Genomic DNA, 27,632 nt, shown 5'->3' with positions numbered 1-27,632 from the left:
TGCTATGGCTTATTTTATGGGTATGTCTTATTTTAGGAGAAACAACTGATTGTAAGCCTCTGTGGTTTTTTTTTTAAAAAAACAACAACCATGCACTTTCTCTCCCCAGTATAAGTCCTCAGATATTTGCAGTGGCCACCCCCCACCCCATTTACAATCCCCTAGTGTATTTATAAGAAGCTGGTGCTTTATATATGTATCATATGAAGTTGGGTATTTTGTCTTTTTGAATTGTGGGAGGAACAAGGTGAATCTTCTGTGAAATAAATGATAACTGGCCAGAACAGCCATTAAATTAAATTTGAGGAATGTCTCATTTTGGAGTAGCAGAAGGAAGAAAAGAATTGCCTAGGATTCCACACACCAATGAAGATCTAACGAGAAAGACGGAAACTCAAAAGAGTGGAGGAACTAACAAGAGGAATGGGAAAACACCACTAGCTTTGTATGCCCTGAAGGAGGGCATGTGACCACAGACCCTTCAAGTGTCACGATGCAGCCAGCATGACTCAATCACTACTGGCGCACGGAGGTCCATGACTGAAGCCAGAGCGCACGGAAATGCCATTTACCTTCCTGCAGTAGCGGTATAGAAGTAACCATTGGTAGTGCTGTAGGGATTCTGACATGAAGACAAATAGGATATTGGCAGCAAAGGGAGGTGGTCTTTGAAATCCTCTCACTTTATCTGGACTGATCACATTTTGAAAAACTCAAAGAATAACAAACAAACAAACAAACAAACAAACAAACAAACAAAAACCCTCAGAATATTTGTCTTAAATACGGAGGTCTTAATTGCAAAGAGCTTTAACAAATATTTTTAACTGGAGTAAGAAAATATTTCCAAGCATTTACCAAGCTGACTATAAAGGTAAAGGTAAAGGGACCCCTGACCATTAGGTCCAGTCGTGACCGACTCTGGGGTTGCGCGCTCATCTCGCAGTATTGGCCGAGGGAGCCGGCGTATAGCTTCCAGGTCATGTGGCCAGCATGACAAAGCCGCTTCTGGCAAACCAGAGCAGCACATGGAAACACCGTTTACCTTCCCGCTGTAGCGGTTCCTATTTATCTACTTGCATTTTGACGTGCTTTCGAACTGCTAGGTTGGCAGGAGCTGGGACCAAGCAACAGGAGCTCACCCCATCACAGGGATTCGAACCGCTGACCTTCTTGATCAGCAAGCCCTAGGCTCAATGGTTTAACCACAGCGCCACCTGGGTCCCAAGCAAGCTGACTATACAATACATATATTACTGAAGTATTTAAGAAAGTTTGCTTAGTATCAAATCAAGTTAGTGTTAACCAATACATACTTATTTTAGTACTGCCATTTGCATCATATCTAAGTGGAAGAGGTGTGGATTGCTCTGTGTATGGCAATAATCGCCAACATTCCCTTTATATACTGTGTAAATGTTCAAGGCACTATGTCAAGTATATAAAATCAAATACTATTTTGATATGAAAAGACAGTCTATGCCCTCACATAGATGCATTTTTGGTTTTCTAGTCAATACCTAGCCAACTCATGTTTGTTATTTTTTAAAATATATCTTCCATGCATGATATGAATGTGAAATAAATTTAGAAGAAACTTTTTGCAATATATCTAAGTCTGAAAAATACATTATCTACTCTTCTGATAATAGATACAATGAGATGTGGTTTCCCCACTAATACTATCGTTTGTGTCATATATTTTTTTGTTAGCAAGTAAATATAATTTACTCTCTAATAACAACAACAAAAAGATAAAAAAGAATACTAGAAAAAACCATGCATATCATTATGGCTATTACCAGAAAAAAAGAAAATACATTTTCCAGAGTTAGATATATTGAAACAAAATTTCTTCTAAATTTATTTCATGCTTGGACATATTTATCAATTTCATTTTTTAAAAAAAGTACAAACAGAAGTTGGCTAGGTAATGAACAGAAAACCAAAAATGCATATATATGAAGGCATCTTTTAATCTGATTATCATTGCTGATTTAGTATACTTGACAAAATTCCCTGGAACCTTAACACAATGTAAATTAATAACAGCATCTGCCTGGATATTTAGCTAACTATAGTTAATTAAATTTTTAGTTTACTAGATTTTTTGTTAGCTAAGGGAATGTATGGCGTTCCAGTGTAAAGTCAGACTTGTAAGACGGCACTAACATTAGCCTGGGGTGATATTAGCTGTACAGTCGCATGTAGTGTGAGACAAATACATTTCCTTCCATTGAGCATTATTTAATTTTTTCAATATCAGACCATTCATTGTTTCAAAGCATATGATCCTGGTGAATCTCCTTCCTTCCTCCCCACCACAATTCATGACAACAACCATTATTTAAAAACCCATCTGATATACAGTGGGTTGGATCTCATCACAACAACACAGTTCATAAAATCCCAACTACAGTATATGCTTTAATCCTTTTTGGCTGCAGCAGCTACGCAAAGCATTATACACTTAAAGAAAAATCCCAACCTGCCACCCTGAAAAAAATAATAATTGTGGCACGTCAGTAACCAGATAGTATTCTCAAATTTCAGTGATCTAGACAGTGGAGCCTTCCCCCTATACTGTGCTCTGTTTCATGTGGTACAAGGCTTTAACTGGCCAAATCTCCCCCCTCCTCCCCACACTGAATCAGTAGAACAGTGAAGATCTTTCTCTCTCTCTTTTTTTAGCAGTGGCATATCAATGAGGCACAGATGTGTATTCCAACTCTGCATGGATGAGCACACTGTTCAATAGTGCTGGCTCACACGGTATCAGGGCAAGTTATCACTTCCCATGAAGGCACTCTTATCACCAGGGCCCAGAGAGGTGGCTGCAAATCGCAGCCTTTTTATTTTCAAGGCAGTTTTGCTGAACATTCAAGCTTCAAAGATTCACACTTCCAAAACTCTATAAGAGTTTGTGAACGCTCAATTTGCCAAAACTGTTTACAGTGTAATTGGGCACCGTACCTGTGTCCATGAGATAGCGAAGGCGCTTCTCCACCAGCGCGGCACGGGTGTCAATTTGCTTTTGCTCATTCTCTAGTGCTGCCAATTCTCCTACAACATACTGACTGGTGTCTTTGAACCCTTTCTGTTAAAAAGAACAAACAACAAGAAAAGGCATCAGTTGTTAAGTTGCATTTTTTCCTTCCCAGAAACACTTAGTAAGGCACTTACCTAAATATCATGCTTACTACCAAACCTGGAAACACAATTCATAAATCTCAACCATCTGCCAAATTTCATTATGAGGTGTGTCCCATTAAAATCACTTATTGAAAGTTAGTTTTAAAGTTTCAAATCTCTTTGCTAACTTTTGAATTTCTATACAATTTTTCTTTTAAACCTGTGCCACTATAGATTATTATAAATTATCTCAGAAAAGAATCAAAGTGTTTAATACACCATGGGTCTAACCTATAAAGCTGCTTTTTCTACTACAATTGGGGGGGAATACTCCTCAAATTTTATTTCATCCTACACAGCCAATTTTTAGCCAGGGAATCTATAGTTAAATATATTAAGATTTGTGATTTGAAACAAACAAACCCCCCCAAAAAAACACAACAACCATAAACACCATTCTTTTCTTTGTGTATCAATCCCTTGTGTATATTTTAATAGTGCTATTCTACAAAAATAACAGTAAAATGTCTTCTGGTTTTACCCCACAGTCTGGTAAATGCATTGCTAATTAATGCTGTTAAGTGGCAACAAAAATGATTGAATAAATGCTCAGGTGCCACCGCCATACTGCAAAAAGAGAAAAAGCCTGCAGTCTAGTTTGGGTTCATTCATCCCAACCTTGCAGTGACATCATTTTAAAATTTCCACATCTTTCATGTGATAAGTATAACGTAGAGCTTGTCCAAGAAAGAAAGAAATATGAAGAAGATGTATTACCGGTTATTAATGCTATCCTGAAAGGCACGACAGAAGACAGCAGATCTCTCAAATGTTCTGAACTTATCAGCTATAAAATTGTTTTAATGCTACTAACGAAAACTACCAATGGTGGTTCTGACCAGGCTAGAGATAGATTCCTCTCAGTTCCAACTGGGATGCAATTTATATCTAAAACAGTGTTTAAGTAAATAGGGTAGTTAAGTCATCATATGCTGAAACTGAAGCTCTGTTTTGGCAATACAAAAGTAAGGTAGATGTACTTTGGAAGCACCATTAAGCCTCTTTGAGGATGTTAATTAAAACTCACTGAGAGCAGGTTAGAGCTGAAAAGCTAATTTTGGGAATCCAATTGTCTTTTGCAAAGGAATGTATATATAGATATTACATTTTTAGGAAGGGATAAAATACGCTATTTCCTTATCATGTCTCTACTAGTTGCTGGATGCGACAGCCAGCCACAATAAATTATTTTCTCCTTAAACAGTAGCTAAATGAATCAATACACAAAGTTTTTTTTTGCAAATTGTGATAAAAGTAAAAGCTCACAAGGTGGTACCTCTTAGAACCCATGGACAGTGTAGTTGTTTTAGGACAGGGCAGACATGCAAATTTATAGGACACCAGTCCTCCATCACCAGAAAGAGGAAAAGAAGCTGTGAAAGAAAGGCTATTTTACTTTTCTCATCCCCATCCCCCCAAACTGGTTGTTGTAGCCTCTCAAGTATAGGAAGGGAAGAGGTAATGTGGGTGGAAAAACAATAATGAAAGGTAACTGCCTACTATTCTTCATAGTTAATTGAAAATATTACAAAACCTTGCCAATGACAGCTCTCAGGACTGTACAAAATACTGCAAGGTTAAAAGGAATGCTGTGTCAGGATGAAAACTTCCCCAGAGTTCATATGTACAATTTGCATATATATTATGAACTTGCTGAGCAAGACCTCTTCAGCTTTATTAAAGCACAACTGTTCTTAAATAAAAAAATTATCAGCTGGCAAATTGTTAGACATGTGGTCATTCAGTATAAGAATTTAAACACTTCACATTATCTAGATGGCACTGAGCTCCTCAGCAAAAATAACTACTATTTAGACAAAAGGTGGAAAGCAATAAAAAAGTCACAAAAATTATGTGGTACCTCTAGACCAAAAAACAAACCAACCAATCCTCAAAACCAAAAACAAAAGGGGGAGGGGTGGCAGAAGGGGAAAAAACCAGAAATAAAACATATTCAGGTCAAAACTTGTTCTTCTTCCTGTTTCTGTCCCGCAGCTGTCCATCAAAAGCAGCTTTCTCCCTGCGGTCTATCAAATATTTCCCTCACAAATCAATTTTACACATGATCAGCCCATACCCCTACTGAGCTGAACCTCCCCGTTAATTAAGTGAAGAAATTACCATATATATTATATTAATGCAAACATCATTCAGCTAGTAATTCACGGCTGATCTGGATAATGGAAAGGTTGAACACCCATTAACCCAAGCCAACAAAATGGGTTGGCTGAGAAATTCTAGCAGGTCTCATGTGACTTTTTCCTCTAACTGCAGCTCTGCGGTATCTGCTATTGTAATAATTAAAATCCTCCCGGTAGATCAATACTGGAATCTCTTTATGGGAAGTGCCCTGATGGAAATGTCTCAAGGAAGCTGGAGCTGTGGAACTCTGAAAAATTCATTTTTTTTAATCTGACAATTATCACCACGCTGCAGACTAATTCAACAGCGCACCCCTCTCACTCTGCTTTGAATGCACTGGAGATTGACATCTAAGAAAACCTAACATCTCATTTTAACAAATAAAGGCACTATTTCCACATACAGTTGAGAATTATCAGCAATCATGAAACCAGACAAAAAAATTAATATACATTAAGCACTTCATCTTCTGATGGCTTCCTCTGAGTTTCAGTTATCGCTGCCTTCTCCTCATTTCCTCTCTTTGTATCTTCCTGTATTGATCTCTGCCTTTTCATCTCTTGAAAAAAAGAGAGAGGAAAGACATGTAAAATTATTATAATACTTGATATTTGTGTATTGAAATGTGGGCTTACATTATCTGGTTTTTAATATATTTATTGTTAAATATTATTAAATCATAAGACTGGGGGTGGGAGGACAGCCTTTCAGAACATTTTTGCCTACCTGGTCTGTTTTCAACATATTGACTGAATGACTGAAGCTGAGTTTTTCTGACTGTGGAGTCCTTGCTGAATACAACAGGATTTCTAAAACATTCTGTTGCTTTTGGTAATCGCTCAGCACGATGTTCTTCTGTCTCATTCTGCCAGAAAAACCAGAACTGTACATCAACTTCTTTTGTTTATAAATATGTAGTTACAAATGAAAAATATACACAATTTCAACAAGAGAGAATATGTAGACTATTTGTGTTAGATAAAAATGACATCGGGAACCAGAAAAAAGTGCTGAGCCCAAGAAAAGAGGTTTTGGCAAAACAAGTCCCTTTGGTTATTAATATGGCAACTTCAGCCAGGGTTCTGCTGCTAGACAACAAAATCAGTTAACTGCACCAAATGTAACTTTGAACAAAGCAGAGTTTAAACAAAGATTACTCTTTCTCAATTTGGATTCCCTGAGCATGGTGTACATAGGACTACACAGCAGTGTGTATACCCCTGAACATCATCTGTCACTTAAAACAGCAGTGGCTCTAGTCTTCTCCATACACTGCTTGCCCTGGTAAAGAATTCCGTCATCCTGAATGGACCCACAGACTTGTATGACAAGAAGAACTCCCTTCTAATTTTATGCCCATTGAGATAAATCACTAATGCTGGATGAAGGATAAAAGGTAGGATTATAATACTACCCCAATGAACTGCATTTCATCAGCTATAACTTTCTGAATCCAGAATTGTAAGTAAGCCGTTTGCAGCTAAGGAAGCTACAATTATCGTTTCCCAGAGCTTCCTATGTTAATGTTGGTAACAAATTCAAATGGGTCTATCAACACAAAATATCCCAGAAGACTAAACCACAGCAGTGTGTGGAAACTGCAGATACGAGGTGCTGTGTACCAAACAAATATTTCATTTTATACCTAATCTATTATTATTTTTATTAAGTGTTTTGAAAGTAAATAGGGAAAGGCTAAGATGCATGACTAATAGCTAAGCCTGCTGAATGCTGAAACTGGTTATCAAAAGCTACCAAGACTTTGCCCTTCCTCTGCATTGAGACAATTGGTAATGAGGGAGTTCTCCAATGGCCTATTCTCTAGCCTCAAGGAGGCCTGGGATACAGAATCCTCCAGGGAAGGTAACAGTTTATCCTTTTCCACAAACACAGAATGCCTCATTTATAAATGTGTAAACTGCATTTTATTAAGAACACAAATCCAACTCGTTGCTGAAAGCTTTAACAGAACAGATGGACACCATGTATTATTTCTTACAATATTAGAAAAGTGTTTAGACCTGGCTACCCTTTTCGTTGCAGCAACTTAAACAAAGAAAATAAAGCACACCCAATTAATAAAAAAATATGTGTGTATTTAGAGCATGCAATACCATTTTTGTCACATTAACTAAATCAAATTGACCTAATAGAGGGGGTTGGTGTGCCATTTGTTGAGTTAACTCTCATTTCTACAAAGCATCACTTATGCTAGATTTGTTTTTTCAACAATTAAGCAGCTATGATTTTGCTTTTCTGAGAAAAGGATCTCTTCCAGCTCTTCATACAATAGCCATCTGACAGTCAAAACGCAGGTCTTTACCAAAATAAACAAACGTGGCTAATTTTTTAGGCCTGGCCTGGCAACATGCTAAAATATCAGTGCGATTAGCCAGCAAATCCCATTTTAAGAAGCCTTTTTATGACTGGGGACTTCTGCCACTTTACAAATGTATTCCTCTAAGCCCACTAATTCAGTTAGCCTTTTCAATCCATTGTATTATTCTGAGGCCAGCTTCATTTTGCATTAAATCCACTGCAGAAAGCTAAATTGAACGCAAAAAATCAGACTTGATCCAAGCTTCCCTTTGTTCAAAGATAGAGACTGAAAGTCCTCTGCTGCTGCCACACACTTTCATCACCAATTTATCGGAACCGACAGTGTAAAGGAAAAAGCAATGAAAGTCATTGTTTTGGGACTTCAAAGCATCTCTGTATCTGGGGGAGGAAATCCTTTCAGTCAGCAGTGTATACACCCACAGTCTGCAGGTGGGTGAAAAGTTATACATAAGTGGAACTGCCCCATAGGCATAAAAATCTTTTCACTTACTATTGTATCTATCTAGTTATGTCTAGGTAGAAGATAAGCAACCCAACCCAAAATGCACTGCACTACCTATACTACGTGGCACAAATGTTTAAGAAACGTATGTGGGTTTAGGTATATAATGGTTTGATTTCAATATAGCAAAACCCAACAGTTAATCGTTAAAAGCAGGATTTTAAAAAAAGAAAAATAGGTGCTGGTACGCACCATGACCCCCCAACGCTCCCACCACTGCTTCCCCAACCCCTGCTTGCCCCTCCCTGCACTTTTGCTGTTTCCTCCTCCTCCATTGATGCTGCTTCCAGTGGCACAGCCTCCCGCAGTTGCTTTGGCACGACCCTTACGATTGACAAAGCGCCTTCTGAGAAGGTGCTTGACGATCACCGGCAGGCACCTTGGGTCGCACCAAAGCAGTGGAGGCTGTGCCTGCAGCTATGGGAAGCAGCAGAGACGGAGGAGAAGGAGGACGAAGCGGCAAAGGTGCAGGGGGGGGGCACAAGTGAATGGGGTGGGGGTGGACAAGTGGCAGCCGCAAGATGGTGGCAGGGGAAAAGGAGGTGGTGGTGTGTCATATTGACCGAAAAAACACACTAGTTAAAAGAGATTAAAGTAAGACCCTGTCCATATCTATGTAAATGAGAGAACTGACTTCAGTAGTGTACTTCCTACACTTACATAAATTTGAAATGACTAGTTGAAATAAAGAATGCCTAAATAGGTTAAACCACTGAGCCTAGGGCTTGCTGATCAGAAGGTGGCGCTGTGGGTTAAACCACAGAGCCTAGGGCTTGCCGATCAAAAGGTTGGCGGTTTGAACCCCCGCGACGGGGTGAGCTCCCGTTGCTCGGTCCCAGCTCCTGCCAACCTAGCAGTTTGGAAGCACGTCAAAGTGCAGGTAGATAAATAGGTACAACTCCGATGGGAAGGTAAACGGCGTTTCTGTGTGCTGCTCTGGTTCGCCATAAGCGGCTTTGTCATGCTGACCACATGACCTGGAAGCTGTACACCGGCTCCCTCGGCCAATAACGTGAGATGAGCGCCGCAACCCCAGAGTCAGTCATGACTGGACCTAATGTTCAGGGGTCCCTTTACCTTTAAATATCTTGTGGTACAGTGGCCCAAGTGAGCAATCACTTGTTGTACAACCAAGCACCACCCATAAGAGGTCACACAAAAGGCAAGTGTTAAAATGTATATCTTCTTATACATCTGTACAGACATAACCATTAACAGCACAAATCGCCTCAAGTACTAAGACAACAGCTTAGTCAAAACTTACCTTAAACTCTTGTTCTGTGCCATCAATGACTGCTTTCTGAGCAGCACTGGAAAGTGAATTTGCCACCTGTGGCTGAGCTTCCAGGAGCTTCTTCAGCTTCCAATCCACCAACTTGCTGCTCTGTTCAGCTAAATATGCAAACACCACAATATAACGAACACATGCACAGACAGAGACAAAGACAAAGAGAGGAGTATTTAGAAGTGCAGTCATTATAACAATGTATCAATTTAAGAGATTACATTTGGACTGCTTTGTTTATAACCTTTAAAATGCAACTGATTTGGAAATGGAATACAGAACTCAGAATTTGGGGTCCATAGAGGCTACAAATGTGATTCTTGATGCCTCTCTTCCCCATGCCCTTGCCATAGGCCTACAGTTATTTAAACTATACTTTTTACAATGTGGTCCATAATGTAATTGGTCAATTTGATTTCAATTGAGCTTTTTTATAAGCAGGTTTCCTTTTTAAGGGTTGAAGGCAATGAATGAGTTAAACAAACATAACCAGATGTTAAGTTGTTTTAATTAAAGTTTGGCTTACGTCTTGCTTAAACACGGTTTGTTTGCCTGCCTCAGCCCAGACTCTCACCAAGCTGTACAGCTGCATAAGTTGGAAAACAAAACAAACTTTGGAGAAGCTACTCGTTTTTTAGATGACTTGTAGTTCACTATCTATGCCTACTTTATTATTATTTTTGTTATCACTACCAAAATTGGTGAGGTCTTGTGTATGTGTGAAATCATTTTTTGTGGAGGGTGGTAGTGGAATCTGGTCCTGGCCAGGTATTTACCACCCCTGTTCTAGTTATTACCTTGAGAACCTTTGACCTCACCTGGACTTCTTTCACAAACAGTAATCCACTTACAACATTATAACTGCACTACTGTCTAAATCTTCCCATGATGAAAGAATTATAACCACTGTGAATTGCTGTCAACCTCATGTGCTGGAAATACTGAGAGGCAAAATTTTCGCTAGTGTCCTCTATATGGCCATTTCTGAATAGGGATAGCCTGGTAGCCTCAAAGCTAGACTACAGTGGTACCTCTGGTTGCGCACAGGATCCATTCCAGAGCTCCGGTCGGATCCTGAGGAATTCGCAACCGGAGGTGCCTGTCCTGTGCATGCGCGTGGCGCGTAGAATGCTTCTGCGCATGCGGCAAAGTCCGGATAAATACTTCTGGGTTTGCCACGTGTGTAACCCGAAGGATACGCAACCAGAGGTGTGTGTATCGAGAGGTACCACTGTATTGTGATGTATTCTGTATGGGGCTGTCCTTGAAGATGGTTCAGAAATTCCATCTAGAGCAAAAAGCTGCAAGAGTGCTGGTAGGGGAAGCAAAAAGAATATTGTTTTTCAGCCCCAATTTAAGGTGCAAAGCCTTAAATCAGATATGGAGTACCTTGGGCCCTTGCAGAAGTTGTTGGATTCTAACTCCCATCAGTAAGCATGGTCAATGGCCAGTGATGGTGGGAGTTGTAGTTCAAGAACATCTGGAGGGTAAAAGGTTCTCCACACATGTCCTATATCAGGGGTCAGCAAACCTTTTCAGCAGGGGGTCGGTCCACTGTCCCTCAAACCTTGTGGGGGACCGGACTATATTTTGAAGGGGGAAAAATGAACAAATTCCTATGCCCGACAAATAACCTACAAAAAACATTGACTATGCAAAAGCCTTTGACTGTATCGACCACAGCAAACTATGGCAAGTTCTTAAAGAAATGGGAGTGCCTGATCACCTCATCTGTCTCCTGAGAAATCTCTATGTGGGACAAGAAGCTACAGTTAGAACTGGATATGGAACAACTGACTGGTTCAAAATTGGGAAAGGAGTACGACAAGGTTGTATATTGTCTCCCTGCTTATTTAACTTATATGCAAAATTCATCATGCGAAAGGCTGGACTAGATGAATCCCAAGCCGGAATTAAGATTGCTGGAAGAAATATCAACAACCTCAGGTATGCAGATGACACAACCTTGATGGCAGAAAGTGAGGAGGAATTAAAGAACCTTTTAATGAGGGTGAAAGAGGAGAGCGCAAATTATGGTCTGAAGCTCAACATCAAAAAAACATCACCTCGTGGCAAATAGAAGGGGAAGAAATGGAGGCAGTGAGAGATTTTACTTTCTTGGGCTCCTTGATCACTGCAGATGGTGACAGCAGTCACGAAATTAAAAGACGTCTGCTTCTTGGGAGAAAAGCAATGACAAACCTAGACAGCATCTTAAATAGCAGAGACATCACCTTGCCGACAAAGGTCCGTATAGTTAAAGCTATGGTTTTCCCGATAGTGATGTATGGAAGTGAGAGCTGGACCATAAAGAAGGCTGATCGCTGAAGAATTGATGCTTTTGAATTATGGTGCTGGAGGAGACTCGAGAGTCCCATGGATTGCAAGAAGATAAAGCCTATCCATTCTGAAGGAAATCAGCCCTATGTGCTCACTGGAAGGACAGATCGTGAAGCTGAGGCTCCAATACTTTGGCCACCTCATGAGAAGAGAAGACTCCCTGGAAAAGACCCTGATGTTGGGAAAGATTGAGGGCACTAGGAGAAGGGGACGACAGAGGACGAGATGGTTGGACAGTGTTCTCGAAGCTACGAACATGAGTTTGACCAAACTGCGGGAGGCAGTGCAAGACAGGAGTGTCTGGCGTGCTCTGGTCCATGGGATCACGAAGAGTAGGACACGACTAAATGACTAAACAACAACAACAAATAACCCAGAGATGCATTTTAAATAAAGCACACATTCTACTCATGTAAAAACACGCTGATTCCTGGACCATCCATGGGCTGGATTTAGAAGGCGATTGGGCTGGATCTGGCCCCCGGGCCTTAGTTTGCCTACCCATGCTCTATATGGTCTGTTGGTGGTCTCTGTGTATAATGAAGTACAAAGGCATACCTTACCCCCTTGCCTCAGGAACCCCCACACCTTAGCAGGCCACCCATAGCAACAAAGGAACGATTCCTAGCCACTCCAGCCCAGAGTGGAGAGGCACCATTTTTGCAACCCCTTGGGACCCCACCCTTGGCAGGAATCAACCTAACCATTTCTTTAGAGTTTTAAGAAGCTGGCTATGGTACAACATTTTCAGCAGGTATTTGAATGAGGCAACACTTGATTAGATAATTGCTTGTTGTTGTTGTTGTTGTTGTTATTGCTGCTGCTGCTATGAGTAAATCACTATTCAGTGAATTGTTGTTGGCATCTATCTGTCTTGAGAGACAATGGAATGCGCCTTCGGGGATGAAGTCAAAGTGTTGGAGAATCACAGTACCTGCTGTGACTATAGAGACCAGTATCTCTTAACTGCCGCCTCCCATGCTGTTTTTGTTACCTTAGCAGTACCTCTCCAGGACACAAGCAGTGTGTAGTGAATTGCGGCCCACATGCTCCAGCACCCTGTTCTCACATTTGCCAACCATATGCTTATAGAGAGCCTGCAAACAGGATCTGAACACAAGACTACTCTGCCTTCCTGTGGTTTCCAGCAACTCAAATTTAATTAAGGTTTGGGGTGTTAAAACTGGGTGCCTGACCCATATGTATTAAACTGTGTGCTGGAATCAGCAAATGTAAAAGCTAATTAAGCCAAACTCTCTCTTGTGATGTGGTGATTGCCTGGGATGATAGGCCATTAGGAAACAGAGGATCAAAGGGACCCAGTGTGAGATGGCAAATGGATGGGACCCCTCCCTCAAGAGATAAAGAGCTTAGAGTAGCGAGTAAGAAGCAATGTCAGTAGAGTTCAAGTTATGTGACCAATACGCAAAGCAGCAGGCATAGCACAATGAATGATGTCAATCTGAATCCAAGGCTGCAGCTAAGGGACCACACTTGAGGTGATAATGCTATGAACCCCTCCATTCACTGTAGGCTCAGATTGTCTATATGTGTAAATAAACCATAAAGCCTAAAGACAGCACCGTTTCTTCTGTGCCTCATTTCAAGAAGAAAATATGGAACACCAGGGAGTCATGCACTGTTTGGAGACTGGAGGTGGCATGCAACAAGATTAATGACCCAGCTATATAACCTCAGTGGAGGTTGAAAAAAGCAATCACTGATAGCCTTATCCTCCATGAATTTGTCTAATCCACCTTTAAAGCCATCTAAGTTGGTGATTATCTCTGCTTCTTGTGAGAACAAATTCCATACTCTATGCTGTGTGAAGAAGTCTTTTGTCTGTCCTGAACCTTCATTGAGTTCCATTCAGCTTCACTGGATAGCCTTGAGTTATCATGTCCACACCATGGATAATTTTATGCACTTCTATTCTCTCACCTCTTAAAGGTAAAGGTAAAGGTACCCCTGACCATTAGGTCCAGTCGCAGACGACTCTGGGGTTGCGGCGCTCATCTCGCTCTATAGGCCGAGGGAGCCGGCGTTTGTCCGCAGACAGCTTCTGGGTCATGTGGCCAGCATGACTAAGTCGCTTCTGGTGAACCAGAGCAGCACATAGAAACGCCATTTACCTTTCCGCCGGAGCAGTACCTATTTATCTACTTGCACTTTGACATGCTTTTGAACTGCTAGGTTTGCAGGAGCTGGGACTGAGCAATGGGAGCTCACCCCATCACGGGGATTTGAACCGCTGACCTTCTGATCGGCAAGCCCTTGGCTCAGTGGTTTAGACCACAGCGCCACCCGCGTCCCTCTTTCACCTCTTATTTGCCCCAAATGTCCCAACCTTTCCTCATAGGGTGATTGTTCCATGCCCTTGATTGTTTTGGTTCCCTTATCGGAACTGCTTCCCAGCCTACAACATTCTTTTTGAGGAAAGGCAACCAGTACTGTACTCTTTCTTCTACCAGGTTTCCATTAAAATGGTTATGTTGTGTATTTTGATGACTCTATGAATTTTATGTATTATTGTTATCTCATCTGACCTTGTAACCGCCTCGTGGCTTGTTGAAAAAGTAGTATGTAATTCATCCAAATAATTAACCAACCAACCAACCAAATGAACAAACAAATAAATTTGTTGCCGTGGAGACTTCCGGTCTACCGCTAGCGCTAATCGACAAGGAATCCTTGAGCTCCAAGGTTCCTGGCACTGTGAGGGAGGGGGGGAACTGCGAGAGCAATGTGGACCTCCAAAAGAACCCCAGATTGAGCTTTTTGGGGGTGTAAGAGCTCAGCTGCACCCCAAAGTGACTCCTCTGCCCCTCGGTAAGCTCTTTTTAAGAGCTCCGAGAGTGAGCGGAGAGAGTGTCGCGGGCGCCATTTTCAAGTATACCGCTACCCTCACAGAGCAAAGCTCCGAGCCGGCAGCGGAGGAGCGGTGGATTTTTTTTAATTTAAAGGATTTGAAGACATTGGACACCGTGAGTAACAGAAATAAATTTAAGAATTATTATTTTTAATTGAAAAGAATTGGCCACGGGAGGAGATTTAAATAGGAAGTCGATCTCCCCCATTGAGAGAACTGTGATGCAGTTAATTTGCCTGTAGCCGGAAAGACTGAAAGGAACTTATCAATTACCAAGGATTGGGCCCAATACCTCCCCCCTGAAGCAGAGCTGAATCCACTAAAATCCCTGTAAAAAAATTAAATTTGGACTGGGGAAAGTGCCCCTGGAAGCTGGAGTCGGGTCCCTGGAAGGATCAGCGAGCCGCCATTATGATATCACAATAGAAATGAATTTGTTTACCCCTTTGAAGTTGAGAACTGTCAATTTTGAAGACAGCACAAAATATAAAGCTGGGTATAAGAAGTTTGATAAATGCTCTTTTCACAAATGGTCACAAGATTTTTAAGATATGAAGAAGAATTAAAAATGAGAGTATAACCAGTTCGGATATAAACTTGGTCCCTGATGTTTTTGGAAATAAGATCTGTGCCACTTCCTGCTCTGTTCTGTTTTCATGAAATCTGAGATGAGCAGGATGTCTGTAACCACAACATCACCTGATGGCCTGGACTTTCAGAAGGAACTTTTGGAATTGCTTTTGGACTTGAGAAATGAATGCGGCAAAATAATATATTGTGTGAAAGTAATACACAGTTGAGTGAAATGCGGGAAAGGAATCAGAATTGTGTGGACAGTGAAAAAGTATTAATTTCAATAGAGAATGAAGAGAAGCAAGAAGAACAATAATTAGTCTTGGACAATGTAATTGACTTTAAAGAAGATGAGAAAGATGCATGGGATATTGTTCCCCCAGTGAGAGGGCGGGGATAGAACATATGTCTGATCCAAGGAGTCTCTAAAGAAGAACCAGCATGGAAGAATGTCCTCCCAGTGAGAGAGGGAGGGCAGGATCCATACTGGGGCCAGAACTTAAAGGGGGGGGAATTGAGATAGGGCTGGAAAGTGGAAATATAACTGGATGGTTTTGTACTACAGTATTTAGAGAAGTGGGGAGGCAGCAGGGGATGATCAAGGAAGAATGGGGGGCAGGCTGGGACAGGGTGGGAGTGGGGTGAGGGGTAATAATGGATGCAAATTTTTGATGATCTAGATCAGGGGTGTCAAACTCAAATTCATCGGGGGCCGCATCAGCAGTTTGGTCACCCTCAAAGGGCCGGTTGTATCTGTAGGACTATGTGTCCACTCTTTATTATCATAAATTATTGTCACTGCATTCAATTATTACTGTTTTTTGTAATAATGTAAGTAATAACTAGCTCTGAAAGCAGAAACATAGTCAGAATAATGGCAAGTAGATATTCAAATGTACAATTATTGTACAATTTATTGAAAAATGATTTTTGGTAACTGCACTGGGTGGTGGAGGCTCGCTAGGGTTTCATGCAGGAGCTTTGCAGAGCTACTGGTACCTGGAGATGCTGGGGTCCTTCTGCATGCAGGACAGATGTTCTGCCAGTGAGCCACCACCCCTCACCAAAGGGACTGGCTGAGGTTGACTCACTGGAGCTGCTCTCCTGGTTCCAGGGTTTAAGGGCCAGAAGTATAAAGCAGCATCCTATGTTTCTGAGGAGAGGGAGAGGGAGGGGAGGAAGGAAGGAAGGAAGGAAGGAGGGAGTGGGAGGGAGAGAGGAAGGGAGGAAAGAGGGGAGAGAAAGAAGAGTAGGAAATAAGGAAGGGAATAAAGAAGGAAAGAAAAAGAAAGAGGGAGAAAAGACGGAAAGGGAGAAAGAAGGAAGGAAGTAGAGAGGGAAAGAAAGAATAAGAATGAGGGAGAGGAAGAAAGATGGGAAGGACGGAGGGAGAAAGGAAGGAAGGAAGGAAGGAAGGAAGGAAGGAAGGAGGAAAGAAAGAAAAGAGGGAGCAGGAGGGAGAGAGGAAGGAAAGAGGGGAGAGAAGGAAAGAAAAAGAAAGAGGGAGAGAAGACGGAAAGGGAGAAAGAAGGAAGGAAGTAGAGAGGGAAAGAAAGAATAAGAATGAGGGAGAGGAAGAAAGATGGGAAGGAAGGAAGGAAGGAAGGAAGGAGTGGGAGGGAGAGAGGAAGGAAGGAAAGAGGGGAGAGAAAGAAGAGTAGGAAAGAAGGAAGGGAATAAAGAAGGAAAGAAAAAGAAAGAAAGAGGGAGAGAACACGGAAAGGGAGAAAGAAGGAAGGAAGTAGAAAGAAAGAATAAGAATGAGGGAGAGGAAGAAAGATGGGAAGGACAGAAGGAAGAAAGAAAGGAAGTAAGGAAGAAAGAAAAAAGAAAGAAAGAAAAGAGGGAGCAGGAGGGAGAGAGGAAGGAAAGAGGGGAGAGAAAGAAGAGTAGGAAAGAAGGAAGGGAATAAAGAAGGAAAGAAAAAGAAAGACGGAGAGAAGACAGAGATAAAGAAGGAAGGAAGGAGAGGGAAAGAAAGAATAAGAACGAGAGAGAGGAAGGAAGAAAGGGAAGGGGGGGTCGCCGCCTTGATTCAGCGCCAGAAAAGAGCGCGAAGGGACACAGGGGCAAAAAGCATTTCCCGTGCAGCGTGAGGCAGCGGATGTCCGTTTTAGCAGATGTGCGTAAAGCCTCAGAGTTGCACGTTCATGAGGCTGAGCCGCTGCTGAGCTCACGTTCATGAGGCTGAGCCGCGGCAGGAGGAGGAGGAGGTGAGGCAAGAGGAGGAGGAGGCGGCTTGTCGGGTCGGTGCCCAGCAGCACCGTATGGAGAGTCCCGAGCCTCTGGGACGCAGCAGTGCTCTGTAGCACTTTGAATCCTCCTCCTCCTCCACGCGGCGCTGCTGGGTGCTTTGTCTGTGATTCAGCAGCAGCAGCAGCAGCAGCCATTTCCAGGCGCCGAGCCGTGGCAGGAGGAGGATTCAAAGTGCTACAGAGCACTGCTGCGTCGCAGAGGCTTGGGACTCTCCATGCGGCGCTGCTGAGCGCTGACCCGGCAAGCTGCCTCCTCCTTCTCCTGCTGTGGCTCGGGGCACTCCACGCAGTGCTGCTCCGGCCGCCTTTCTACCCCCCCAGGCCCCAGCTGTTTGTTGGCGCTTTGTCGGCGTGGCGCGGGTCCCGCTGCTGGGTCCCGCTGGCTGGGGCGCTCGGTGGGCCACATGACGAGGTCTGGCGGGCCGGATTTGGCCCCCGGGCCTTGAGTTTGACACCCGTGATCTAGATGGTCCAGAACTGGAACGACTTATGGAACTTGCTGAGTCCAGGGGAAGGGGGGCTTAATTAGTTTTAAGTATTTAAATTTTAGCATGATAGAATAATTAATATTTAAATTTATGGAAAATTATTGGTAATAAATTTTAGGCTAAGGGGAGAAATAGAAGATAGAAGGACGGGAAAATAAATTTTTATTTGGATAAATTGATTAATTATTGGTGAAGAATAGATGGTGCTTTTAGAATAGAATAAAGGTAAAGGGGCCCCTGACCATCAGGTCCAGTCGTGTCTGACTCTGGGGTTGCAGCGCTCATCTCGCTCTATAGGCCGAGGGAGCCAGCGTTTGTCCGCAGACAGCTTCCGGGTCATGTGGCCAGCATGACAAAGCTGCTTCTGGCGAACCAGAGCAGTGCACGGAAACGCCGTTTACCTTCCCGCCGGAGCAGTACCTATTTATCTACTTGCACTTTGACGTGCTTTTGAACTGCTAGGTTGGCAGGAGCTGGGACCGAGCAACGGGAGCTCACCCCGTTGCAGGGATTCGAACTGCCGACCTTCTGATCAGCAAGCCCTAGGCTCTGTGGTTTAACCCACAGCGCCACCTGGGTCCCTATAATATTTGAGTGATAATGGTAAAATGTGTTAGAATTATTTAAGATATAAAATGGAAATTGCTTTATTGGAATTTAAAAAGGGACCCGGTGAGGGGTGAATTGAGGAAGTCAACAATGTTAAGTAAAAAAATGCAAGAATTGATATGTTTTTAAAAAGTTTTTATTTTTATTTTTTTGCTTTTTGCTTTTGTAATATTGGAAAATGAATAAAAATTATTTGAAAACAAAACAAAACAAAACAAATTTGTCGCAGTGTGCAAGGGACTACATTTGTTCCTTTGAGGTCAAGGTAGCCTCTTGGGCTTGCTGATCAAAAGGTCGGCAGTGAGCTCCTGTCGCTCTGTCCCAGCTTCTGCCAACTAGCAGTTCAAAAGCACGCCAGTGCAAGTAGTGCAAAAAAAAAGGAACCAAAAAACCCACCACCCAAAACTATTCATCATAAAATAAAAATTATTCACATGATAAATATTGCCATGCCGGAAATGCAGTTTTAAGAAGAAATGTAAGCTAGTGGAGTGGTTAAGTGAATTAGGAAATCTCTGGTTCAAATCTCACCTCTGCTATGAACTCACTAACTGGCTTTAGAGCCTCAATAACGTCAGAGGGATAGTGAAATCAACCTACTGACTTGTAGGATTGTTGTAAGAATTACTGAAGGAAAGTTATGTGAAACACCCTTTGAATATTTTGAAGTGATACGTATTGTTACAAACAGGTCCTGCAGTCAAACCAAATTATCCGATTCCCAAATAAAGAAAATGGAAACCAGAAAACACAGAAACCAGGAAGTGCTTGTGGGCTTGAAGATGTATTTCCTGAATACTTGAAGAAACCAGGAAAACACCTTCAAGACACTAACTACTAGGCTTTGTAAAATAAATAATCCATAAGAATAAAGTACCCAAGTTCTGGTTGATAGCAAAAGTAATAATCTTACAGGAACCCAAGAAAGATCACTGACTTGCAGTGTTACCACCCTATCTCTTTACTAAGCTGCATGTGTTAATTACTGAAAGGATTTTCTTTCAAGGAATTGTTTTCACTATAATGTTCTGAATATAGATGAACCTGATTTCAGGCCAAATTCCAATGAATGATGAAACAATGTTACTTTAAAAAAATGCATTAAGCGTGGTTTCTAAAAAAGGCCAAGAACAGTCTAGTGAAGAGATTACAGTGTTACCTCGGTTTATGAACACAATTGGTTCCGGAAGTCTGTTCATAAACTGAAGCGTTCATAAACTGAAGCAAACTTTCCCATTGAAAGTAATGGAAAGTGGATTAATCTGTTCCAGAAGGTCTGCGGAGTACTTAAACTGAAGCGTTCATAAACTGAAGCGAACTTTCCCATTGAAAGTAATGGAAAGTGGATTAATCCGTTCCAGACAGGTCCACGGAGAACTCAACCTAAAGCGTACTTAACCCGAAGTATGACTGTAATTGGTTCCGGAAGTCTGTTCATAAACTGAAGCGTTCATAAACTGAAGCGAACTTTCCCATTGAAAGTAATGGAAAGTGAATTAATCTGTTCCAGATTCATAAACCAAAATCCGTTCATAAATCGAAAATTCATAAACCGAGGTGTTCATAAACCGAGGTTCCACTGTACCTAACTATAGTCTGTGACCCCCAGTGGTTTATGAGCTTCATTCAGGTGGGCTGTGGTGCATCTATGGATTTGTGGTTAAAGAAGGGAGACGGCACCACCGCGGCATTAACTACTAGTCATACTGACGTTTAATGCTATTTTATTGCTTTTATTTCTTAAATTGCATTTTATTCTTGTTATAATTTGAATTTCTATGGAATTCAATTTAAAACAATATAAAATGTAATGCTTAATAAAAGAAGCAATAAAAATAACATTAAAAATCATACAACATCTTAGCATAGCACTTTACAATTGCTACAACAGGCAATTGAATTCATTAAGTGGTCTGCCAAGACTCTTAGCACTTTTCATGATGTCCATGGGGAAAATGGTTTGAGGATCACTGCTGTATATTCAGCTGCTCATATCATATTACCGGTATATGGCCCAGAGGTGTTTTTTTTTTAAATGTCACTTGTAGACCCATGTCTGTGGAAATGTACCTTGAAATGCATTTTGTTCCAAATGTGGCAAAAATTACAATTTCTAGACATCTCAAAAACAAACGGTTGTCTTGTGGGTCCTGTTCAATCATCTTCACAGAAAGACTTCTTATTGCTAGTAGCTTTCCCTTCATATAGCACTGAATCAGGATCTCAATCAACTATAAGGTCTGAATGGTAACCTGAATAGAACGACTGGCTTACTTGTGTAGATTTGTGATTTTGCTCATTCCTCTGGATCAACCTCGACTTCTGCTGCCTTTATGGCTAATGTTCCTTTAATAGATTTTTGTAGCCACTTGGTTGTCTCCCTCCACTTTCACTAGGCATTATAAATTTGACCAAGTCACAGTGTCTTCAACTGAGGTGGCTTTTGGTCGTACAGTGTTACACCAAGTTTTGTAATCAGTGTGTCAGCAGTGTGGACCCACCCATTTATTGGGAAGTGCCAGGTCCGGCTCTAGGGGTAGTCTCGGTGGTGCGGGGGTGCCAGGGCACCGGGTCGGCAGGAGGGCGCTGCGCAGCAAAGCTGCGTGGAAGCCGTGCTGCGCGCTGCGCCCGCCCACGAGGGCGGGGGCGCCGGAGCGATCTCTGCGCCACGGCGCCCGGGCGCCCAACCGGCTTGAGATGGCCCTGGGAAGTGCTGGGAATCCACTGTTCCCAGCATCCCATGAAATAAATAGAACGATTGGCTTACCTGAAGTGTAGATTTGTGAGTGGAACGCTGGGGACAGTGGAACCCTCCCTATGATGATCTGCAGTCACACTTGGTTGTTTTTTCCTTTAGGAGGGGTACTATTGACTTTGTCACTTCTATTTTTATTGATTTATGAGCCAGTAAGGGAGGCAGGCTGCTATTCTTGTTTCACGAGCTTTTGTGAACATTGCTGCTTGGCGAGTCTGAAAAACTTAGGAGGAAGTGGCTGTCTCCCACAAGTCTTTTCTCCTGCCTGAGGTCATGTGAGAGGAAATACCCAATCCACTGTTCCCAGCGCCCCATGAAATAAATTAAATACCGGTAGATCTTCTATAGCAGAAAGCTGTAATTAACAAAAACCTAAATTAGCCTAAACAAGTCTCCTGCTATAATTTTCAGAACACAAATGGACATAACCAATAATCCTCACTTTGAGGAGAAAATGAACAAATACTAGGATTTGTTGCCATCATTATAATCAACTATAGCATAGTTATAGCAGACTTTAAATGATGCTGCTATGATTATAGGAATTCTCTCTGTCCATGTGAGATGGGGGAGTTCCTCTCTAATCAACAGAGGCTCACTTTGATCCCTACTTTAGATTATTCATAATTTGGATGTATAGCATTAATATATGTTGGCCGGTTCTTGATCTGAAGTTCCTACTGTAATATACGGTTGGAGGATGGATGGTGGCTAATGGATTGAGGTTGAATCCTGATAAGACAAAAGTACTGTTCATGGGGGACAGGGGCGGGCTGGTGTGGAGGACTCTCTGTCCAGTATACCTGAAGGAGCGCCTCGGTCCAGTATACCTGAAGGAGCGTCTCCACCCCCATCGTTCTGCCCGGACACTGAGGTCAAGCACCGAGGGCCTTCTGGAGGTTCCCTCACTGCGAGAAGCAAAGCTACAGGGAACCAGGTAGAGGGCCTTCTCAGTAGTGGCGCCTGCCCTGTGAAATGCCCTCCCATCAGAGGTCAAAGAGATAAACAAGTACCTGACATTTAGAAAACATCTGAAAGCAGCCCTGTTTAGGGAAGTTTTTAATTTGTGACATTTTATTGTATTTTAATCTTTACTGGAAGCCGCCCAGAGTGGCTGGGGAGACCCAGCTGGATGGGCAGGGTACAAATAATAAATTATTATTATTATTATTATTTGGGACCTACTGGCAAATAAATGTACACAGGGCTTCAGCCTTTGCCTTCAGCCACCTTTTTCATTTTGCAAATCACTCAGTCATGAAACCTACATAAATTATTGCTGGTAACAATACTGTCCAGTTCAAATTACAGTCATACCTCGGTTTAAGTACGCCTCGGTCTGAGTACTCTGCGGACCTGTCTGGAACGGATTAATCCACTTTCTATTATTTTCAATGCGAAAGTTCGCTTCAGTTTAAGTACGCTTCAGTTTAAGTACTCTGCAGACCCGTCTGGAACGGATTAATCCACTTTCCATTACTTTCAATGGGAAAGTTCGCTTCAGGTTAAGTACGCTTCAGGTTAAGTACAGACTTCCGGAACAAATTGTGTTTGTAAATCGAGGTACCACTTTAACTTAGAATAACTACATATGCAGAACAAAAAAAGGTATTCTGTTAATTCTTACCCCATTTTGGAGATATTGGAAACATACATTAAAATCTATAATAATCAATCATTTTCTTATTAACTGAAACCATATTAACCATGCAGAGAAGGCATTCGTGAAAGATAAATTAATCCAAGGGTTATAAAGGCCCCAAACAGATGTAATACTAGGCTGACATATTACAAAAGGCACTGATGAGGAAACTGGTGACATCAGAAAGAGGGCATCCTAGCTAACAACCACCCCACCCCAAGCAATGAACCCCTGCATGGAATTCTGACAAAAATGGAAAGGGAGTGGAAATTGGCAATGTTTGCTTATTCGTCCCATGTCCAGAATGGGAAATATGATTGGTATTCATCGTTGTTGTTGCTTTTAATCTGGTTGGCCACTGTGAGAACAGGATGCTGCACTAAATCAGCGGCGTACCAAGCCCAGGCGGCACCCAGTGCGACGCCTGTGCAGCACCCCGTATGGATTGCGCATGTGTGGCATCCTGTGCGTGCACACTCCGTACGGGATGCCACACATGCACAGTCTGTACAGGGTGCCGCTGGCGCACGACGGCCTTGCGGGCTTCTGCTTGCGCATGGCGGCTGTATAGGCTGCCACGTGAGTGGCACCGCAAGTGTCACCCCCCTCCAGGGTGGCACCCGGGGCGGACCGCTCCCATCGCACCCCCTTGCTACACCCCTGCACTAGATGGGTCACTGTCCTGATCCAGCAGGCTTATATTATGTTCACAACCATTATTCTAGGGCATGCATGACTTTTGCATTGTCTGACATACAAAGCATTATTTCCTAAGAGCTTAGATCTCGCTGAGGTCAATGTGCAGCTGAGTGTCTCAACACAATGATGAATCTAGCCTGAAGATTCCTTTCTTTCTGAGCCTCAACAGTTCTGACCCTGACCTTATTTTTGATGTTTTTGGAATAATCTTCAAATAGCTTCAATGAGGTTTTATTATTGTTTTTGGGGCCATGACTGGTTGCTGTGCTTTCTTGGACATAAAATGTGCCCAAGCATTTTGTGTAGCTTTGCCCCTGTTAGGAATAACATGTTAAGTGCTACTTGGTGTAGAGAAAGTAGAAAGAAAGAATCTCTCTCTCATATATTAAGAGAACCTGAGGTCATCTAATGAAGCTGAATGTTGGAAGATTCAGGACAAATAAAAGGTAGTACTGCATCACACAGCAACTAGCTAAACTATGTAATTCACTGAAACAAAATGTAGTGATAGCCAACTTTAATGTAGATTTAAAAGAGAATTAGGAAAAATTGAAGGCTGTCAGAGGCTACAATCCATGTTCTGCCTCTGCTGTTAGGGGCAGTATGCCTCTGAATACCCAGTGGGGAAACTGCTATTAGACTTGGGTTGTGTTTGGAGGCTTTCTATAGGCATCAGGCTGGGCCCTGTGAGGACAGGATGGTGGACCAGATGGGCTTTGGGTCTGATCCAAGAGGGGTCCTCTTTTGTTTTTATGGGGGTCTGCTGGCATTTTCCATTACACTGATGACCTTACAAGACTTGTCATGAAAGGGTGCCCCTATATTCTAGAGAAGGTTTCACTTTATCTTTGAATATTGGTGAACATTCTAATGTTTGGACCTTGTAAACTCAAGGTGCTTTCTTCTAGCTGACTTACCTTTTACATCACAATTGGATTTGCCCCTTCTATTCCCCCTGCACATGTCTGTTGCCATTCCCAAATCTGTTCTGGTGTGTTGGACAGATTTATGGAACACAGGAGTAGAAAGGGAGAACACTCCATTGTGCAAGGAGAAAGCTTTGAGTCAATGGAATAGTGCTACGTTGAATACAACCTATTATGTGCAGCACTCAAAGGTGAAGTCTGAATTTGCCTTTCATATCACCCTAGATCATGATTTTGTGCCTTCTTACATAATTGCAGATCCAACCTGACAGTTTTGGGCACAATTTGAAAGGAAAGGGCTGGTGGGAGGGCCAGGGCTGGAAGGGAGGAATGGAGCATTTTTTTCAAGACACTCCCTTTTCATTTTAGAAAATGATCTGTGATCAGGGCGAAGGAAGGCTAACCAGCACCCAGTGGGCAATGTACATACTGTGCATGTGCGGCGCTACACACTGCACATGTGCATGTGTTTTACGTACTGTGCGCGTATGCGCAGCCAGCCGGTTTGCCAATGGCACCGCTTGAGCGCAGAGTGGATGGTGGTGGGATCCCTCCATCGCCGCCGCAAACGGAGGATCCTCCGCATGCGGCTGCAGTGGCCGGGGGCAGCAGGGCAAGCTCCTCCTGGGGTGCCTTCTTGCCACCCCCCCTCAGAGGTGGCACCCGGGGCGAACCGCCCCCCACCCCCTTCCTCCGCCACTGTCTGTAATCTCCTGATTTTGGCTGGGAGTTTTCCCATCAGTTTTGAGTATAAACAGGGATAGCTTAGGGAAAGTCACCCATCTCTTTTTTCTTCAGTGAACCTCCAAAATGGCAAAAATGGAAACATGCCAAACTCATAATTTTCTCTAAAATACGCAGACAACATTTTAGGAGTTAAAAACATATGGTACCACCAAATATGGGTACCAGCCTTACTGTAAGACATTCTGCTGAAACTCTAAAACTGCAGGTCTCAAGAGAGGGTTGTGAATCTACTGGTTATCTTCTGGAACACTGCATGGTATATTTCCAGTCACCTGTTAACCTGAACATTTCCCATGTGCAGAAATTGCACTCTGTCGTCTTAAATAAGAAGCTGACTCCTCAAGGAGTACCATGTATCTGATCTCTCCTTGCTTGTTTCTGTACAACAGCACCATCACATTAACTAAATTGTTTATAGTGTCAATCCATTTAGCTTGTTCTGAGCATGCCAGGTGGAGTTGTAAGGTCTCCAAAGGGTCATCTAGTCCAACCCTCTGTGATGCAGGAATCACAACTAAAGCATCCCTGACTGATGGCCATCCAAACTCTGCTTAAAAATTGTCAATGGAAGAGAGTCCACAACCTCCTGATGGAGTCTGTTCCATTGCCTAGCACCTCTTATTGTCAGAAAGTTATTCCTAATGTTTAGTCAGAATCTCCTTTCTTATGATCTAAATCCATTAGATTGGGTCCTAGCCTCTGGGACACGAGAAAACAAGCTTACTCCATTTTCCATGTGACAGCCCTTTAGATATTTGAAGATGGCTATTGTATCACCACTTAGTCCCCTCTTTTCCATACAAAACATATCTAACTCCCTCATAAAGTTTGGTTTCCAGACCCTTTATCATCTTGGTCATCCTCCTCCTCTACGAAAATAGGCCATAGCAGTAGGTGGTCACAACATTGAAGCAGAACTGTGCTGAGCTGCAGCACTAGGCACTGAGTCAGTCATGGAAACAACACAATGAGTAAAATGAGATAAACTGGTGCTATGCTTGATAATCTGTGGGGAGAATGAAAGCTGGGAAGATCAATGTTGTCAATGTCAACATTGAAACTAACAAACAAATAAGCAAGTTCCACACAGATGTAATGGAGTATATTGTATTGAACACTTGGAATGAGTACAGAGGAAAGGGTATAAATATGTGCCCTTAGCTTTAATATATTACTCAAAAAATAGTAGACTTGTGTTGAATTTTTATATTCCAAAAATGAGGGGTGGTACTTGGGAATTCAAAAGATATTTTGGTTAGATTAATATAATTTAGTTAAATGTGCATACAGTTGCATAGAAATGGTTTAAAATGATTGCTAAGTACTTGTATTACATATTAATAGTTTTTAATTTTTATTATTATTCAGTATTACCTGACATCTTCAGAAGGTAAAATTGAAATTATTTGCTTTTCCGGAAGCAGTTTATGTGCTTCTTCACCAAATGTAGACTTACCAAGGTAAATCTGAGGGTATGGCGGAAGCAAGGCCCTCTTGGGGTGTTAATGCTGTGAACTCCTCCATGCTCAGGTTGTAAAAGGTAAAGGTACCCCTGACCGTTAGGTCCAGTCATGGACGACTCTGGGGTTGCGGCACTCATCTTGCGTTATTGGCCAAGCGAGCCGGCGTACAGCTTCCATGTCATGTGGCCAGCATGACAAAGCCGCCTCTGGTGAACCAGAGCAGCACACAGAAACGCTTTACCTTCCATTTACCTTCCCGCTGGAGCGGTACCTATTTATCTACTTGCACTTTGACGTGCTTTCAAACTGCTAGGTGGGCAGGAGCTGGGACCAAACAATGGGAGCTCACCCTGTCGCAGGGATTCAAACCGCTGACCTTCTGATTGGCAAGTCCTAGGCTCTGTGGTTTAGACCACAGCGCCACCCGCGTCCCTGCTGAGGTTGTGTATATGTGTAAATAAACCATATATCATAAAGACACCACAATCTTCTGCTGTGCCTCATTCCTGTTCAAGGAAACATGAACCCTGGGTAAGTGCTTAGAACCCCTGGAATCTCACACCACTTGGAGATTGAGGTGGCAGGCAACAATATCCATTAACAGCCATACACTGGCCTTCTACTGCCACAGAGCAACAGCAGGATATAAAAATAGTTGTGTGGCACTGATATGAGCAGGGAGAAAATCTGACAGCTGATGGACACACATGGCAAGTAAATGATCAGGCAAGCAGATCTACAAACATATGTTCTAAATGTACACTTACAATATTTTAGGTGTATATCCCACCCCCATGTTGCCCTG

At 42.4% G+C, this 27,632-nt stretch overlaps 1 protein-coding gene across 6 annotated transcripts in view; it reads right to left on the bottom strand.

The window, feature by feature from the left end:
- The window catches only part of EHBP1 (EH domain binding protein 1), a 281,357-nt gene that overhangs the window by 49,660 nt on the left and 204,065 nt on the right, over window positions 1-27,632 (bottom strand). For all 6 annotated transcript variants that reach the window (XM_035110447.2, XM_060272318.1, XM_060272319.1 and 3 more), the window contains 4 exons: window positions 9,441-9,568; window positions 6,061-6,199; window positions 5,787-5,893; window positions 2,974-3,097 (listed from right to left, as the gene is read on the bottom strand). In XM_035110447.2, coding sequence (XP_034966338.2) covers window positions 2,974-3,097; window positions 5,787-5,893; window positions 6,061-6,199; window positions 9,441-9,568 — 498 coding nt within the window. The remainder of the gene's footprint in view (window positions 1-2,973; window positions 3,098-5,786; window positions 5,894-6,060; window positions 6,200-9,440; window positions 9,569-27,632) is intronic.

The sequence above is a fragment of the Zootoca vivipara genome, chromosome 3, assembly GCF_963506605.1.
Source record: "Zootoca vivipara chromosome 3, rZooViv1.1, whole genome shotgun sequence".
In the NCBI taxonomy this organism is placed as follows: Eukaryota; Metazoa; Chordata; class Lepidosauria; order Squamata; family Lacertidae; genus Zootoca; species Zootoca vivipara.
The sequence above is the reverse complement of the archived record's forward strand: the minus strand, read 5'-3'. Positions and strand labels throughout refer to the sequence as shown.